Source organism: Zootoca vivipara, chromosome 6 (genome assembly GCF_963506605.1).
Source record: "Zootoca vivipara chromosome 6, rZooViv1.1, whole genome shotgun sequence".
NCBI lineage: Eukaryota > Metazoa > Chordata > Lepidosauria > Squamata > Lacertidae > Zootoca > Zootoca vivipara.
In genome coordinates, this window is record NC_083281.1 from 47,481,626 (window position 1) to 47,499,422 (window position 17,797).

A 17,797-nucleotide genomic window follows, 5' to 3' on the forward strand; every position below is an offset into this window, starting at 1 on the left:
AGTTCAAAGTGTTGGTGCTGACCTTTAAAGCCCTAAATGGCCTCGGTCCAGTATACCTGAAGGAGCGTCTCCACCCCCATCATTCTGCCTGGACATTGAGGTCCAGTACCGAGGGCCTTCTGACGGTTCCCTCGTTGCGAGAAGCCAAGTTGCAGGGAACCAGGCAGAGGGCCTTCTCGGTGGTGGCGCCTGCCCTGTGGAACGCCCTCCCATCAGATGTCAAAGAGAAAAACAGCTACCAGATTTTTAGAAGACATCTGAAGGCAGCCCTGTTTAGGGAGGCTTTTAATGTTTATTTTATTTCATTTTTCTGTTGTAAGCCGCCCAGAGTGGCTGGGGCAGGGTATAAATAAATTATTATTATTATTATTATTATTATTATTATTATTATTATTATTATCTAGGTATTCTCATAGGTCTAATATTTAGTAGTATCTGCACCCTTGGGATAGGTCAGAGGGGGCATGGAGGTTCCCTTCGGCTTGAAGGTCACAGGAGAGGCGCATGGAGCTGGGTGTTCTAAGCCCCACAGCTCTATCGATATTGGACTTGGGTCGGCAAGATCTGACATATGTGGCTGAGGAAGAAGTAGGGGGTGCTGAATGAGTGGTACCTGAGTAAGATGAGGGAGGATCTCCCTTTTCTACCCCAGGTTCTATTGCTTGGGGGAAAAGAGCAGGGATGTCAGGTACTGCCAACAATTCAGGAGGGCTTGGCGCAGCCAAGGTGGGATGAACTACTAGAAGTGGAAATGACTTTAACAGGAGCCTCAACAGGAGGGTGCAGTATTGTTGCTTCAAACAAGGCTCTGCCTTCATAGATGGGAGCAGACCCACCCACCCTTTTTGCACATTTTGCACCCTTTTTGCACATTTTTGCAATTCTGACATTCCCTGAAGGCAGCAGAGTCTTGTGAGTGAGTGCACACCTGGTGGTGCACACCTGGGTGTGACAGGTCATGGAAACTTGTTGGGACATCTTTGTTGCTTCTGTCTGGTTCTGAACTTCTTGCCCCGCTCTTGAACTATGGCTTCTGAGCCTTTTGTCTGCTGCCGGTACCAATACTTGCCTGAATAATGGTAAGTGAGAGATCTTACAAGAGTATCTATTTCTGTGTTTGGGGATAGGAGCCAGGACACATGGTGCATACACCCCACATATCACCACACATCTCCACCTCCTGTGAAGTTGCTTAAATAATACTATTTTATATTACTGCAACCCACCATCATGGAACCAGGCTTTTGGTCTCCTCTCTGGCTTCCCCAGCCAATCCTCTGTTATTTACTATTACACACACACACCTTCAGACTCTAACCATACTATGGCATGTTGGCATTTCAGAAGACTGTGTGAAGGTGAAATTGCCACATGCGGTGCTCAGGGGCATCACTAACATCTCACAGGATTAGACCTTTCATTCTCCAAGGTTCCTCATTAACCTTCCGGATGTGATGCTGGTTGACCCCTTTCTTTTCATCTCTCTCTTTGTGTATTAATTAGGCTTCCTGGCTGTTTCACAGGGTCCTTGTGTTGGCACCACCTGACTACCCAGAGGACAGCTGGGCCTGAAGGGAGCCTCCAAGTTGTTAACACCTTCATTTGGCCATGAAGTGGCCAGGAAGAAAGCACAGCTTGTCAGATATTATTTCTCTTTTGCTACCATGTGTATAATTACATCCAGCTAATGCAGCCTGACAGTTTGGTAGCTAAAAAACAGGTTACTGCTATTCTATCCACTCTGTGCCTTTCAACACAGTAACTAATTGTCATTCAGATTAACATCTGTTTTTCAGCTGGGGTGAAGAATGACTTATTTAGTTTTATTTCTGGACCTTATAATTAGGGCAGTGACTTTTATGGTTTTCATCTAATTATTCAGTCTTAACCTTTCATTTTCCCCTACCCGCCTTAGGAGAGTACACATGAAAGCACTCCGTTCTTCTGCATTACAGTATTCCGGAATTATTCCCCACACTCTCCTCATGCTAACATGCAGAGTTGGGAGAGTCATGCTGAAAAAAGGGGCAAATGCCATTCTGCATGGCATGCAGCATTAACAAAACACCACATGTGTAGCAAATGATCGCTTGTCATATGTGTTGGGAACATCAATGTGCCTATGATTTTGGGAGACAAACTATGCAATAGGTTACATTGATGATAGGAGCACATTTGAAACTTTCTGTAGTGTTGGTAATATTTAATTGGATTTAGGATGATGTGTCTGTGGATCAGATGTATTGGGCAAAAGTCTTGGTAATTGCAGCCAGAGTAGTATGGACCACATCTACAAATCTATATAGGAATAATAATAATAATAATAATAATAATACAATAATAATAATAATTTATTATTTATACGCCGCCCATCTGGCTGGGTGCTTTGAATTAGCAGAAATAGCTGACCAGTTTGGTCTATAAAACAAAGTTAGTTCAGAGGTGGCCATACTTTGTAAATTATTGATATATGAATCTGGGAAATATTACAATTTGTAAATCTCTAAAATTATGTATGTATGTATGTATGTATGTATGTACACATACACCATATGTGAAGCATGCTCAGTAAGCCCAGCACTTCTGGGTTCTGATGGATTACTGTTCCCCATTTTATAAGGATCCAAATAAATTAGATAAATAAACATTTTCAGGGACTCAGAAATACTAACACACCCCATTTTACTGTCCTTTGCTCCCCCTCCTCCTGCTCCTCCTTTGGGATCCCAGTCAATCAAGGTTTACATAGCAAAGGCCAGGGGATGACATCCCCATATAGGTAACAGACAAATATAAATACTGAAGAGCCTAGAAGGTCTGTCCTATGGAGAAACGAGCTGATCCTCTTTCCCAAAAAACATCTTACAGGGATGTTGCACTTAGACCCTGGGGTGGCCTTCACCAAATGGCAGGTGACATGCTGTGCACATGGAAGCTTCCAGGTTAATCGCTGCCTGGCATCTCCATTTTTAAAAAGATGTTGATGTCTTATTAGTGCTTTCACATTACAATAAGGATATCTGCATAACCGGGGTGTGGGGAGCCTTGCTTGTGACTTGGAAAGCTACTTTTAGTCGTATTAGACATCACCATCTTGCTTGGACTAATGGCCTGAGTCAGTTCAAAGCAGTCATGTACTTAACAGGAGTTCAAGAGCAGAACCAATAACTTCTCAAAGAAAGAGATTCCAGACAAGATTGGTTATTAAGGCTGCTTAAATGGGGCATGGTTTGGACTGTAGACCTCAATATACATGCGTTCTGTCCATCCCCACCCTCTGCTCCACATGCCTGTAGGACTCTGAAAATTCTTCTTCCCTCCCACAGCCCAGTCAAGACATTTTTCTGTTCCAGGTGGCTGCATCATACTCTCTTGCAATGTGGTAAGAGAATGCAGGGATTTCATGGGATTGCAGGCAGACCACATCTTCTGTGGCATAGCAAAGGGACCCAGGGCAAATCCTGTTATTGTGTGTGTTTGTGTGTTTGTGTTTGTGTGTGTGTGTGTTGGGGTGAGGGGATTATACATGTTTTATTAATGTTGGCTATATCTGGAGTCTTTGCATTTTAAAATAAATAGCTCCGCATTCCCAAATCCCCATGCTTCCTTCAGCTCTCTAGGACTCTTAAATTGCTGACAGTGAAAGAAATATTATCCGACACTGTACAGGAGTCTGACACCCCCGCTGGCCTCAGAGTTCTTTAGCACCAATTTGTTCCCATCCCAGACCCTCATGTCAATCAGTGTTACTGTCTGTGTTATCCATTGGGTTGTGTGCTCCTTGAGGCAAGGATGTTCATTGTCCAAAAGTCTCATGGACACCTTGACCCTTCCAAATGTAATGGAAGTAACAAGAGGAAGAGCAGCCAAGTAGATACCACAACACTTTCCTCTTTGTTTCTCCCATCACTTGAGAACAGTTTGATGAACTGAAGGCTGATAGCTTCTTTGATAGGGGATAGAGCTTTGTATAGCCTGCTCCCCTGGGGCTTGCTTCTGACATCCCAGGCCAAATAGCATGAATGTCAATTGCAGAAAACAAGGTTTGGATTTACAGGCATTTCTGGGAAGGAGAATCAGGGGTTTTGAGAGGATACCGCTGGGTGGTGAAGGGCTTCTGCCTCATAAGAAAATAGGCTCCAGGGGTCACACAGCTAAATTGCTCCATATATAACTCTGGCAGGGGCTGGTAGGGTTTGGTGTCCAACAACACTTGGAGGGCTGCAGGTACCCCACCCTTGTCTTACTCCATGGGTTGGGAACTGGATCCCAGCAACAGGCACACAGAGCCAAAATGGTTTTCTACCCCTGCTGTTGAGCTTCTGACAATTATACTCTTTCCTCGGCTTGATGTCTCATTCAGTCTGCAGGCATAAAAGGCACAGATCCCTGGCAGAAAATGTGTTTTGCGTGCAGAAGATATCTGGATCCACTCCTGGCATCTCCAGTTAAAAGAATCCCATCAAGTAATGATAAATACCCTTCCCTGCTCAAGATTGTGCAGAGCTGGCTAAGTGGATGGAGATCTTGACTTGACTTAAGGCAGAAACTTCTGATATTTCTGACCTTATGCACAAAACAAAACTGATTCCATGCTGTTTACATAATTGGCCTGGGAACTATCAGGATAGGAGGGCATATTCTGATGTTATTGGCTGTTGATGAGCCTTTGATTTCAGATGTTTGAGGCATGTGTGCCCTGGCTGGGTAAGCCAGCCCCATCAATATAGAAATCATTGCCAGCTCTGTGTCTGTTCTTGTTTCCGTCTGATGGATTTCTGTGATTATACTCAGCATTTCTTTTTTTCTGTTGTTTGACATCCTGTGAAACAGTCACAGTGAAGTTATCTGTGTTTTTCTGGGCCCTTCCCAGCTCCCTCACATCTCCATCCTTCTGCTTTATGCATTGTAGCCCTGAAGTGGAGATAGGATGAGCAGTTTTGTAGATGCATTTGGGGCCTCCTCATGCCTGCAGTGAGGCTTTGATGTTTGGCTCAATCATGAGGTCACATTGCATTAAGCTGAGGATACAGGGAGAGCAAGCCAAATAATTGGAAAGCTAGTTTAAGGCTAAGCTGAAGAGCCCTGAGCAGGACCTCTTGACCAAACTGCCAGAAGCCTCTTCTTCCTTCCAGCCCTTTTAAGAGTTGCTAGGGGGGTAAAGAGAGCAGGGGTGTTCAAGTGACATCAGATGAGATTGAACTGCAGGATAGGGTGGCAAGGAAGAGGCAGGATGTGTGCTGTCCTAGGGAAATGTTCCAGGTATTGTGGAACCTGACTCTCACCGGGTGCTTTCCCTCTTCTTGATAACATAAGAGCTCAGCTCAATTAGACCAAAGATCTGTCTAGTCCAGCCAACCAAATATTTGTGGGGATCCCACAAGTAGGACATGAGGAGTTCAGTCCTCTCTTGCTCATGTTATTTGGAGGCATATAAATCATATCAGACTTGGTTTAATATTTTACCATTAATAATAACAGCTCATACTGTGTTTTATTGATGGATGTTGCCTATTATATAATGCATTAAAAATGTTGCAATGTTACTACAGTACTGTCAAAATGGATTGTTATTTGAAATTGGTTGCTATTATACTGTTAATTGGAATGATATGTTGATGTGGATTTTTGAGGTTGTGTTGTTAGCTGCTTTGGGAGTGTGTTTGCCATGAGCCCTGTGGGAGGGGGCTGGCTGGGCCAGCACAGAGAAGAGAAGTGGATGACATGACTCCAGGGTGGGATCCAGTGGGTTGGAAAGATCTCTAACCGGATTAGGAGAGCCAGAGGAAGAGGCTCCTGGCCAGAAGCTGGTTCTGGCTCCTTCACCTTGCCTATCACTCTGGCTTCTGTGCCTCTGGAGAAATCATGTCAAATCCCAGCTGTCCCATCCACCTCTGAAGAGGCAGTAATATCTTGCCTAGGTCATGGAGATGGCAACTCAGGCATAAGCAGACAGGCTCGTTCAACCTTCTTGGGGAAGTGTTAGGTTGCTTGCCCAGACTGAGGACCAAATCCACTTGCCATGATATGCTGTCTCCACCCCTTTTTATTACAACATGGTTGCGGGGTAGGGGGTGTTGTTGTTGAGTCAACATCTTTGCTTGTTTAGTCATGTGTAGCAACTACTGTGCCTTTGAACAGTGTTTTTTGCCTATGTATTGCACCAACCTGAGCATTAAAGATAATCTGAGTTTGAGTTCTGCATCAAGTAGGGGCCAGGACAGCGTTGCTGCTGCACAGAGTGAAGAAGCCCCTTCCCAGAGAGAGTCTATCAACTGACACAGGGTTGGTGCTCAGCAGCTATTTTGAATCACCGCGAGTTGGTAGTGAATCGTATTAGTAATATGACAATTTTTTTGTTTTCTACCTTATTTTATCTCCTGTTGGTGTGTTTTATATATATATATGATTATAGTGATCGAAAGTTTTTCATGCTGTTGTTGTGAACTGCTTTGAGTTCAGTGTGGTTGTTGGGAAAGTGGAATACAACTAGTAAATACAATCAAATCAAATCAAAATGACATTGTGTTTTTCAGATTCAGCCCCAGGCGTGTTAGAGCCCTTCCTGAACAGGAATCAGCCACTGAGCAAGAGGTCCCACAGCCACAAGAAACTACAAGTCACAATGACACCAAAGACTTTGAGAGGTTTGCACACTATGCCTCAGAAATGCATAGTCTGTGTCTTAGTCCTGCATGGCTAGGTGGTCCATGCCCATCACTCTGCCTGCTATGCCACACTTTGAGAATGAGAGCAGATGACAGATTAGGGGGCTCTTGCTCTCTGCCATCCCAGGGATTTAGCTTGAGCAGTTAATTCCTTAATGTATCGGCTGCGGCTGTAAGTGAAATACAGCAAAGCTCCTCTTGCCACTTCACTCCAGAGTCATGCTCTGGTCTTTTCTGACCCAAGTGCAGCAGCTTCATCTGCAACCATACCTGCCTGTTGTGCAACTGTGGCTGCTTACACGGTTTACATACATTCAAAGTATTCTCCGCTCCCCGAATCCTGGGATCTGAAGGTTACCTCTCACAGAGCTACTATTCCCAGCACCCAATACAAACTGCAGTTCCCAGGATTCTTGATTTGAATGTACCGGTAGGAACACACCCCTACCCCCCAGCATTGTTCCAAACAGATATTCATTGAGAGCCACAGAAGGAGCAATGAGTCTTTTCTTGTGGGGAGAGGGTGGGTGTGCTAAAAATCAAAACAAAACTCCTCAGTCCACAATACTTTAAAGGAAGGGTGCTCCCCACAATTATTCACATTTGCCTGCCCCCAAAGATTACCCTCTCACTCATATTTATACAAAACTACGTTTGTGTCCCTATTAGTGTTACCCATACCCAGATATGCTGAGCACCATTAAGTAAAATTTCTGTCCCGATATTATGACTCCAGAGAAGCAACTACAGAAGAAAACCTCAGCTATGTCAATGAAGAAGAGACTGCCCCTAAGGAACTTCCAGACATTGCAGAAAGTATCCCAGAAGCCAATGCAGCCTCCAGGGTACCGGTAATTGTTCATCTCACCTTACCTTTGGCTTGGAGAGGTGGCTTGGTTAGGACACAGGTAGCACCTGTGGGTGATTTTGCACAAGTACCACTGATGTGAGTGAGCTCAGTGGGTTGCTCTCTATGACTGTTTTGAGGCTGCTAGAGCAGTCAATGAGTATCTGCGAAAGGTTCAGTGGGGCAGAAGGACAAGGGGCTGTTCTTACTAGGAGGAGAACACCTGGATGTTAGAAGGTTTTCCCTTAGTTTTATCCTTGAAATTTTCTGTGCAAAACATTCCAGTGCCTTGGCCTATCTGATACTTTTATTGTCAAGGTCTGGGGTGCTATACATCTGGTTATCTGAAAACCTTCAAGCCAACCTACCTCCACTGCCTCTTGCACCTATTCCTGATGCTCTTTTTTCTAGTCCCCATTGACAGCTGCTGATCAAGGGGAAGAGGAGCTTCCAAAGAAGAACGAGGTGGCGACCAAGGAAGTCCTGTGGTGTGCAGAAGCAGGGGATCATCATCTGACAGGCGTGGAAGAAGTGAGCAGGAGTTTGTTTTTATCATTATTATTTTATTTATTCATGTAATATATGTGTATATCACTCACTCAGAAATAATTTTCTCTAAGCTGTGAACAATAAAATAATATAAGACAATATGTAAAGAAACCACAACACTGAAAACAATCTAGCGATCAAACTGATAAGACAAAGGTGGTTACACTTCAGGGCAAACAAGACCATTCAAGTGCCTGTAAAATAAAATAGCCACTTGCTTAATAGACAAGGGGAGGGGATGCCATAGTATCATCATAACTAAATGCTCTACTCCTGATCATGGTCCAGTTCTCCAAACCTTCACCCAGTCTCCATCTGCTGATCATTCAAGGCTGGACCAAGCTGGACTAAAGAGCTGGAGCCATGCATGGCTATGCCACTTCATGCTGGCTGAAGCCCACCAAAGTCCCTCTCTCCAGTGTGTGCCTCGGATGTTTGTGTTTGATGATGACCTCTGCTCCCAAAGAAGCTAGGTCTTCCTCCTCAGCCAGAGCCAGGAGACAAGCCTGATCAGCAGCTGAAGCAGCTGCCAGAGTCCAGGGGTCAGCAGACTTTTTCAGCAGGGGGCCGGTCCATTGTCCCTCAGACCTTGTGGGGGGCCGGACTATATTTTGGGGGGGAAAAATGAACGAATTCCTATGCCCCACAAATAACCCAGAGATGCATTTTAAATAAAAGGACACATTCTACTCATGTAAAAACACCAGGCAGGCCCCACAAATAACCCAGAGATGCATTTTAAATAAAAGGACACATTCTACTCATGTAAAAACATGCTGATTCCTGGACCGTCTGGGGGCCGGATTTAGAAGACGATTGGGCCTCATCCGGCCCCCGGGCCTTAGTTTGGGGACCCTGTGGCAGACCCTTCCCATGCTGGGAGGCACAACAGTTTCAGACCTTGGTTATCACACTTGGGTTGGCTAAGATAATGGGAAGAGGATCAAGATTGTAATCATCCTATGGAAATGTGCAGTACATGGGGTTTTGCACAGGAAGAGCCTGAGTAAAGGTCAGAATGTATGAAGATTCATCTTTTTGGTGCCAATCCTGTAGGCACCATGCTTTCCCCACAGCTGCAGTGGCTGCCCTCATCCTGGACTAGATCTTGGCATTTGCTGGCATGCAGCCTCTGCCCCTTTCTCTTCCCGATCAGGTATTTGACATCATGCCGCTGTATGGGATGCTGGAGCCGAGCGAGATCCAGCGGATGACATTCACATTCTATGGCCATGCTAACATCATTGCTCGTGTCAAAGCCATCTGTGAGGTGGAAGGGGGCCCCACCTACGAGATCCTACTGAGGGGTGAGGCCTCCCTTGTGAGTTATGCATTTGACAGGAAGGAGATTGACTATGGACTCCAGGTAAGTGAAAGCTGTGTACACTTGACTCTGCAGGCCTCCGGCAGGTCACTTTAGTTATTTTCCCAATAAACATGCCTTGCTGAAATCAGCCCCTGTGCTTTCCTCCACCCACCATCCTATGAAGAAAATGTTTTGCAGACGTTTATGGTGGGTTGAGTCTTATGGGGACTTTTTTCAAGCCTGAACTATGTAGAATGGGTTTCCTAATTGCCTCTGAAGTACCAAGAGAACACAAAAATGCTTCTGATCACAGTAGACCATTGGAAGCTGTGCCTAAGCATCCTCTTTCTCACATACCACCCATTTCTTAAGTTTACACCTAGTTCACATCCACTTCCCAAAAGGGAGCCCAACTTCTTTGCCTTTATATATGCTTCCCCTCCACATGACATCCGACCCCACAATACCCCTCAGCTGGAAGAGTGTCAGTCAAGTCCACTGGATTTCTTATACCTCAGAAAATGGGCTCTCAGGCTCCCGACGTTGCTTCTGCTTATACCCTTCAAACTTCCACTCCACATGCTTCTTTCTTGAATTGCACATTCTATGTAAGAACCATGCTGTCTGTCCCCCTCTCCACAAGGACCCTGCTGAAAAGGACTGCTTTTCCCTCTTCATTGGGCTCTATTGAAAGAGTTCAACCACACTTACTAAGCCTGCCTTAACCGTGCCTAAAGTGATATTCAGGGAGGGAATTTGGGTCTTCCTTGGCTCTCCTCCTCCTCCTCACCACAGCAAAAACCGCAGTGCACCTCCTCTGCCATTATACCCCTGAGAGGATTGCCGAGCCCAAGAACTGGGGCAGCGGTAGGGGAGACTCTCCCTAGATATCTGCTCTCTGATTTAACCTAGCCATTCTCAGGTGGCCTCTGTCAGGTGCTTATGCCTCTAATACATGCACCCCTCCAAGCAGAAGTCATCCCAGCAGCTGACGTTCTCTCAGGGTTGGGCATAGCCAATTTTACAGCAGGGTTTGATCCACCAGGCCACTCTCTCCAAACCATGCCCACCTGCCCTACACCTTGTGCAGCTGACCCCTGCAGAAAGCAGGATTGAACTCTCCACACATCAGCTGATGTGCAGGAAGTTCAATCCTGCTTGGTTGTTATCCCCACCCCACAGCCAACTTTGGCAGGTGACTGAAACAACTCATCTGGGCATCACCTGGCAACAAATCACCGAGAGGCAGGTGGTTCTTCTCCCCTGCCAAAGTTGGCCCCCATGGTAGGATTAAAAGATCTGGCTTGCCAGGCCAAAAAGATTCCCCACCAGGTTAAGGTTAGGGTGTTAGGATTAGGAGGATGGGGGTTCAGGTTCAGGGATGCAAGGCGACTTATAGATATTGCATTCACATGATCTGAGGATACACAGCAACGCTACCAATTCTCTCTTAAAATAAGGTTTTAAAATAAGGACTTAGGAGGGTCCTGCTCAAGTGAAAGATCTGGAGATATTTTGTTGCTGACAAGATCATAAAAATATAGCAGACTAGTGCTGGTTGGACAACTTTACACATGTGTAGAGCATCACATATGATGTGGTGCTGGAAATATTACATGATCTCCTCCCAAACAGCTGGTTGGTGTTGAGTCAGAGGAGGGATGGAAAGAAGGGCTCAGGGCAATATGCTTTCAGCATTGCAGCAAAAGGTTTGCACGTTCATATTGGCATCACTCTTTTTTCTCTCCCTAAGCCTTTTGATCAGATATGTGTGACTGAGATTACGCTGAAAAATACAGGAAAAGTTGGATTTGAGTACTTTGTGACTAACACCATTGCGGCTTCACCCAACAACCCTGCACCTGGTGTGCCACTGACTCTGCCTGTTTCTGTGAGTAAGAGCAGAAGCCGGATAGATGCTGTTGTGTTTAAGGGTCACTTCTTTATGCATTTAGATTTTTGAATTATTGTGCAGATTGGGAGAAGCAAGGCAGGCTCTTGGAAATGTGTCATTAGAATTCAGGTGGAATCTGCTTTCAAACATGAAGCCCCTCTTCAAGTTAAGGCTTCCTTCCTTCCTGGGCCTCTCTGTCTGTCTGTTCTCTGGAAAGAGCTTTCCATTAAGATAACTCATTCATCTCACAAAGACTCAGGCTGAGCAGCACCCCCCCTCCCTCTGCCCCCCTGTGCGAGGTGAAGTCCATCTATAGATGTCAGAAGGGAGGTTTTCAGTGTGGGGAGCCTTTCTCTTTTGCTACCTGCTCTAGGTTCCTTTCTTGTAGGTGGGTCAGCATTGAGCCGGGTGCTCTTTCACAACAAGAGAGGGGAGCGCTGACCTTAATGCCCTTAAGGGTTTAGTTATTTAGTGCCTCAGCAAGTAAGCCTGTACTTCTCTTAGCGCAGGCTTGTGAGATGCCCACCAAATCCTGTCCTTGCTCATCTTAGTATTTTACTTTATAGAAGTAAAATTTCCAGCAACAATAAAATACAAAAAGGTGGGGAGATAGCCACCCTGCCCCTAGGCTAGAGACACTGGAGACACTGGCACAGTCCATCAATCTGGGACTGGGTCTGTGAAGATGCCACACTATCCATGCCATCTCTTTCCATTCCTTTAATCCTTACTTAGGAATTTCTTTGAAAGCTCAAATCCTTCTGTATATTTAAATGACAAAAGCAAATGTGCTTAATTTGCATGATGTCTCTGGTAGCTAAACCTGGGTTTTATTTGGTGGGAAATCTAAATTTAAAAAACAATGCAAGAGTTTACACAGCCATCTGTGTAACAGGCTAACATCATGTTTCTCACTGATCCAGTCTTGTGCCCAAGACAAAGAAGATGCCAGACTGTTGACTCTTCCATCCCTGGTTCAAGTCAGCTGTAGAAAGCCTGTGACAACTGCCCACATCCAAGGACATCAGAGAGACCTAGTCTGAGCAACTTAAACCATTCAATGAAGGCAAGGTTGCTCAGCCCTCTATTTGGCAAGGAGCAGTGTTACCTATTCAGGATTCTCCCACTTGTATCTCCTAGAGTTATATTGCATCCGGGAAGAAGCAGGTGTTGAAGGTATATTATTTGCCTGGCATTCCGGAGGTCTTCCAAAGAACCTTCCAGATCCAGGTGGCCCACCTGGATCCAGACCTCATCACCCTGAAAGGAGAAGGAATCTTCCCCAGAATTTGCCTGGATCTACCCATAAATGTTAAAGGTAGGGGTTAGAATTCTTATAACAGCATCCTCAGAGCTTCCACCTTCCTTGGAAAGTGCAACTCCATCCCTGGTCCAAACTCTCACCCATTTGTGCTTGCTGTAGAAAATGACCGGTACAGCATCCTCCTAAGAGAAGTCAAGGAACGCATGGAGCAGGATTCACACAAAGATTCCATCAGTAACTTGGAGGCAGTGGGCACAGACCCAGCCGTGGAGGAATCCAACTCTGCAGTAAGATTAAAAGCTCCTTTGCTTGCTTGTGAGCTAGGCTGGGCTGGGTGAGGGCTGGAGTTGACTGGGACACATTGGCAGGAGATGTTTGGGAGGAATTGAAAGAGCCATGGAAGCCACACCGTTCTGACATGCAGAAGGAAGGGCTGAGCAAGAGCACAATATAGCAGATGGCTTCTTCAGAAGGGCAACAAGTGGGCATTGGCAACCATGGAGGTGTAGGAGGCCAGTAGATCAAAAGCAACCCACAGAAAAGGGAACTTTTTGGTGCTGATGCTGTAGGGTAAGCAGGAAGAACTGTGCAGGACCGGGGTCAGGTTGGCTGACTGTCTCCTTGGTCTTGACAGCTTGCCATGCAAGTGCAGTTGGAGGTGGAGAGGCTCCTTGTTCGAGAACATGCCTTGGAGCAGCAGATGCAACTTTCCGGTGACCCAAAGGAGGACCCTGCCATCAGCCAGCGAGTTCGCCGCAGACTTGTCAAGTGGGTGCAGATCTCCTCCCTATGGCCATTTCCCCAGACTGCAGGGTTATGAGGGGGGCTCCCAGTACCTGAGTATTTGGAAATAAGTAGAGAATCTCAGGAAACTGCCTGGTCCTCCCAATCCACCCAGTTTCCTCTGCCTCTGGGAAGTGGGGAAGCTTTCACCATGTGAAGCTTCTTAGCTTGGCTGGCAATCTCTGTTTGGGCAGTCTGCAATCTGTAGCAAGCCACCAGACTCTGATGCATTGAATCCTGTCAGAGGTACACGGGGAGTCAACCCATGGCTTGTCCAGGTCTTCCTAGCTGAATACTGTTTTGAATCTACCTACATTTGAAGTATAATAATAATAATAATAATAATAATAATAATAATAATAATAATAATATAAGAATAGCCTACTGGATCAGCCAACAGCCCATCTAGTCCATCATCCTATTCTCACAGCAGATGCCTGTGGGAAACCCTGAAGCAGGATCTGAGCACAAAATCACTCTCCCTTCCTGTGGTCTCCAGTAACTGGCATTCAGGAGTATTTCTGCCTCCAGCTGTGGAGGCAGAGCATAGCCTTCATGGTTGGTAGCAACTGATAACCTTTCTTCTTCATGAAGTTGTCCAGTCCTCTTTGAAAACCATCCAGGTTCATGTCCATCACTGTCTCCTGTGGGAGCAAGTTCCATATTTTAATAGTGCTGCATGAAGAACCATTTTCTTTTACCTTTCCTGTATCTTCCAACATTCAACTTCATTGGATAATAAAAGTAATCCCCTCCCAAAGGGCTGCAGTGCCATTTCTGTGATTGGCACAGAGGAGAATGTTACTTTCCGCTCTGCTTCCCTCTGCCATAAGTATGCTCTGGCACTTAAGTGAAATGTTTAAATCCTCAAAGTCCTGTTGAAAATGTAGCCCTCACTATCCAGCTGAGCATCAAACATCTATTTACAACCAGCCATTGCTACTTTTTCAGAGCACAACTCCCTGAGTACATCTTAGACTTTGGCTACATCATCCTGGGCACCGTCCGGACCCACATTATCAAAATCACCAACACCGGCCAGTTTCCTGTGTCCTTCTATGCAGATAGGCGGAACTTGCAGGATTCAGGTAATAAGGAGGTCTGGTTCCTTTTCATTTCTAGCTCAGCCTATCCTGAAAACTTGATCGGTAATTGAATAGGAAAAGCATATGTAAATATATTAAAAACCCAATAAATTTGCCACCAGTACAAGCCCCTCCCCTCCCACCCCAATTGTTTTACCCTCATACACTGAACACTTTTTTCCAAATAAGCTTTTCTTCCGCATCCAGTTGCTCACTATGGGCAGAGTATGGGTAAGCACAAAGACCAAAGAGAGAAGGAGATGTGTGTCATCAGCAGGCTGATGGCCCTGTCAAGATTCACTTCTGGTCCTGCTCAGTTTGCCCTGTGCTGGGAAGATTATTATGGTTGGAATGACTGCTCATCTGATTGCTGTGAAGGTGGTCAGTGGTTCCCTCAGCCCCAAATTCTTGAAATAACACTACACAGAGCCCTCTCCACAATTGTATTTCTATGGTCTGAGATTTGCCTATCAGCGATACAGCTATGTGGACTTAGCCCCTTCTCATGCTAATTAGCAAGAATTTGCATTTGTTAGGTTTGGCTGCTAATTTCCCACATTCAGTTTCTCTCAGAGGGAATTGTACCAAGCAGGCAAGCCTGACATGGCTGCCTCCAGTTTTCCAGCGTCAGGTGCTTCCTCAGCCTAACCTACCCCCTGGGTATGGGGGGTGGAGAGAGAAATTTGTGCAGCCATTCTAAGCTCCTTGGTGGAAGGGTGTCATGTCAGTGTAATTGAAAACAAACAAACCAATGGCTGATTTCTCCCCGCACACATGAATTGACAAGGGATGACACTGTTGCTCTTTGGAGCCAGGTTTCGACACAGAGCTGTTCAGAGTGAAGAACCTGCCCTACTGCGAGACGGAGACATTTGGAGTGCGCTTTGATCCCCAGAGTGCCAACCAGCCCCTGGGAGAGGTGGAAGTGATCCTGCCAGTCAAGGTGCCTTTCATTTCGCAGCCTGCCATGCTGCACTGCTTTGGCCCTTGGCTGAGGCTGGGGATGGGGAAGGAATTTGGCTCAGTTTTTAAAAATGGATGAAGCAATATGGAAATTGGAAAAATGGGGACACTGCAAGGAACTGAAACTAGTGGGTTCAGCCCTCCTAGTTGACATGTCCCACAAGGCAGGCAAAGTTTATGATGCATCACAGCTAGGATGTAACTTTCAGAAAGAAATGCAGTCATCAGAAGAGCCATGAACTACAACTTTAGTTGTAGCTACAGCTGGCCTCCCATGATCCACTTTGAAGTCCTTGGAGTTGAGTCAAAGCCTGCAATGAATTATGGAGCCACATGGGTGGGCAGGGGAGACCAGCAACTAGACAACTGCATGGGAATTTATGGAGGGCAGCTGGATAGGCCCATAGCAGAGGGGAAGGGACATAGCTGTGTGGTAGAGCACTTGCCTGGCATGTAAACGATCCCAAGCTCAATCTCTAGCAGCATCTCCACACAGGGCTGGGATAAGATTTCCTATCTGAAACCCTGGATAGTCGATCCCTGTCAGTGTTGACTTTACTGGCCTACATGGACCCATAGTCTGACTCAGTATAAGGCAGCTTTCTGTGTTCATAAGAAAGGCTTAGGAAGGCCACATCTGACTCCAAGGCAGACTATATGCTCCAAGAAGTGCCATAGGCAAACTGTGCCCTTATAACTAGAGCAATTCCTGCTGTCTGAACTGAGCCCAGCTCTCTTTGGTCAGACCAGGCTCCTTAAAAGTGTTCTGGCCTGGAGTCTAACACTCCTTTGGGACACAACAATGCTGTAGAATGCAGTGGTGAAATTTGAGAGCCCTATATCTGCCACTGTGGCTCTGCCCACTTGTCAAACCTGGCCTGTGAGTGGTGGGGGAGAAACTGATCCCATATCTCCAGGCCCGATCTGCAGCATATATATTTGATTTCTCCACCATTTGATACCTGCATGGTGTCGTGAGTGCATTAAGGGTACAGTGATACCTCGGTTTACAAACTTAATCTGTTCCGGAAGTCCGTTCTTAAACTGAAACCATTCTTAAACTGAGGTGTGCTTTCCCTAATGAGGCCTCCTCACCATTCGGATTCCATTCTTAGACCAAGGTAAAGTTCACAAACTGGGATACCACTTCCAGTTTTGTGGAGTTCGTAAACCGAATTGTTCGTAAAAAGGACTGTTCTTAAACTGAGGTACCACTGCATGTGTGGTTAGAGGTTCCCATTTCCTGCACATGGTGCTTAGGTCCTGTTTGTTGTTTGCTCCAGGTCCTGAGCGGACCCACATTCAACATCTCTCTACGTGCCATGGTGATTATGCCATCTCTCTGCATGTCCAATGACAATTTGGAGTTTCCTGCCACTCAGTGCGGGCAGTGCCAAGTTGAGACAATTCAGCTTCACAACCAGCTCCAGGTCACCTGTGAGTGGTTTGCCACCAGCAGCGAGCAAATAAAAAAGGTAAAGCAGACCTGGCCGCAGGCTTCTCTTTTTGCCTTTTCTGACCATCAGGTTCTACCCTGCTCTTTCCACAAGGGTTGCCACCTCATCAGAAATGAGTCGGCCTCTACTGCACCTTGAACAGCAGCTCAATCTATGGTAACTGACCAGTGAAGCTTTGCACTGGATAGAGATTAAGTTGTACTTAAAGGCGTAGCTACAAATGATAGCTGAAAAACTGACAGAATCTGCCCTCCTTTTTCTACTCTTGAGGCTGAGTCCTTTTGATCCATAAAGCACTGAGGCAAGGTCTCATAGGTTCAGAAAGCCAAGTACTCAGACACAGGCCCTGCAGCTTGTTAAGCCCACAACTGGCAATTCAGCTTCAGATTTACCTGAGCCACTGAAGAATGCAAAATAAAATAAAACAGTGAGGTAAAACTCTCTCCTGCTGCTGCAATGGGGAAAGCATCTTTTTCCTTCCTCGTCATCCTAAACTGGGAAAACCTTATTTACTTACTTATCAAACCTTTATTAGGCATTTTACAAATAAAACCAGAAAAGAGAAAAACACATATAAGAGCCTTGAAATATATATAAAAAAGGCAGCAGTTGGCTACATAGACTGATTATATATATATATATATATATATATATATATATATATATATATATATATATATAATCTGTGGTTTTCCCTGTTAACCTGCTCCTTGGAGGACTGCTACTAAAAACTCGGCTACCCCCACCGTTAGCCTTTGGTCAACATCAGATAGGCAGAATCAACTGGGAAAACCTTTTATTCTTGTGCCTATGGATGGAGGGCAGCACCACCCAGGGTGCACTGAATTGCTGAGAGACATTGGTCCATCTACTTGGCTAGCAGGTTGTTGCATGTATCAAGACAGCAGGCACCTGAATTTCAGATGCACTTTGGGTGGGAACAGGTCTGTTCCCAATGGCACAGAGATCCATTGCTCAGTG

General features: G+C 45.7%; 1 protein-coding gene across 7 annotated transcripts in view; it reads left to right on the plus strand.

Annotated features, from left to right (window-relative positions):
• HYDIN (HYDIN axonemal central pair apparatus protein) overlaps positions 1 to 17,797 on the plus strand; it is a 174,777-nt gene that overhangs the window by 68,890 nt on the left and 88,090 nt on the right. For 5 of the 7 annotated variants that reach the window (XM_060275916.1, XM_060275918.1, XM_060275919.1 and 2 more), the window contains 11 exons: positions 6,537 to 6,647; positions 7,405 to 7,519; positions 7,927 to 8,046; positions 9,221 to 9,430; positions 11,124 to 11,261; positions 12,405 to 12,582; positions 12,688 to 12,815; positions 13,163 to 13,296; positions 14,263 to 14,399; positions 15,212 to 15,339; positions 16,643 to 16,834. In XM_060275916.1, the coding sequence (XP_060131899.1) occupies positions 6,537 to 6,647; positions 7,405 to 7,519; positions 7,927 to 8,046; positions 9,221 to 9,430; positions 11,124 to 11,261; positions 12,405 to 12,582; positions 12,688 to 12,815; positions 13,163 to 13,296; positions 14,263 to 14,399; positions 15,212 to 15,339; positions 16,643 to 16,834 (1,591 nt within the window). Of the gene's footprint in view, positions 1 to 6,536; positions 6,648 to 7,404; positions 7,520 to 7,926; positions 8,047 to 9,220; positions 9,431 to 11,123; positions 11,262 to 12,404; positions 12,583 to 12,687; positions 12,816 to 13,162; positions 13,297 to 14,262; positions 15,340 to 16,642; positions 16,835 to 17,797 lie in introns of those variants that run through there. The other 2 variants (XR_009557771.1, XM_060275921.1) reach the window with 2 other exon arrangements.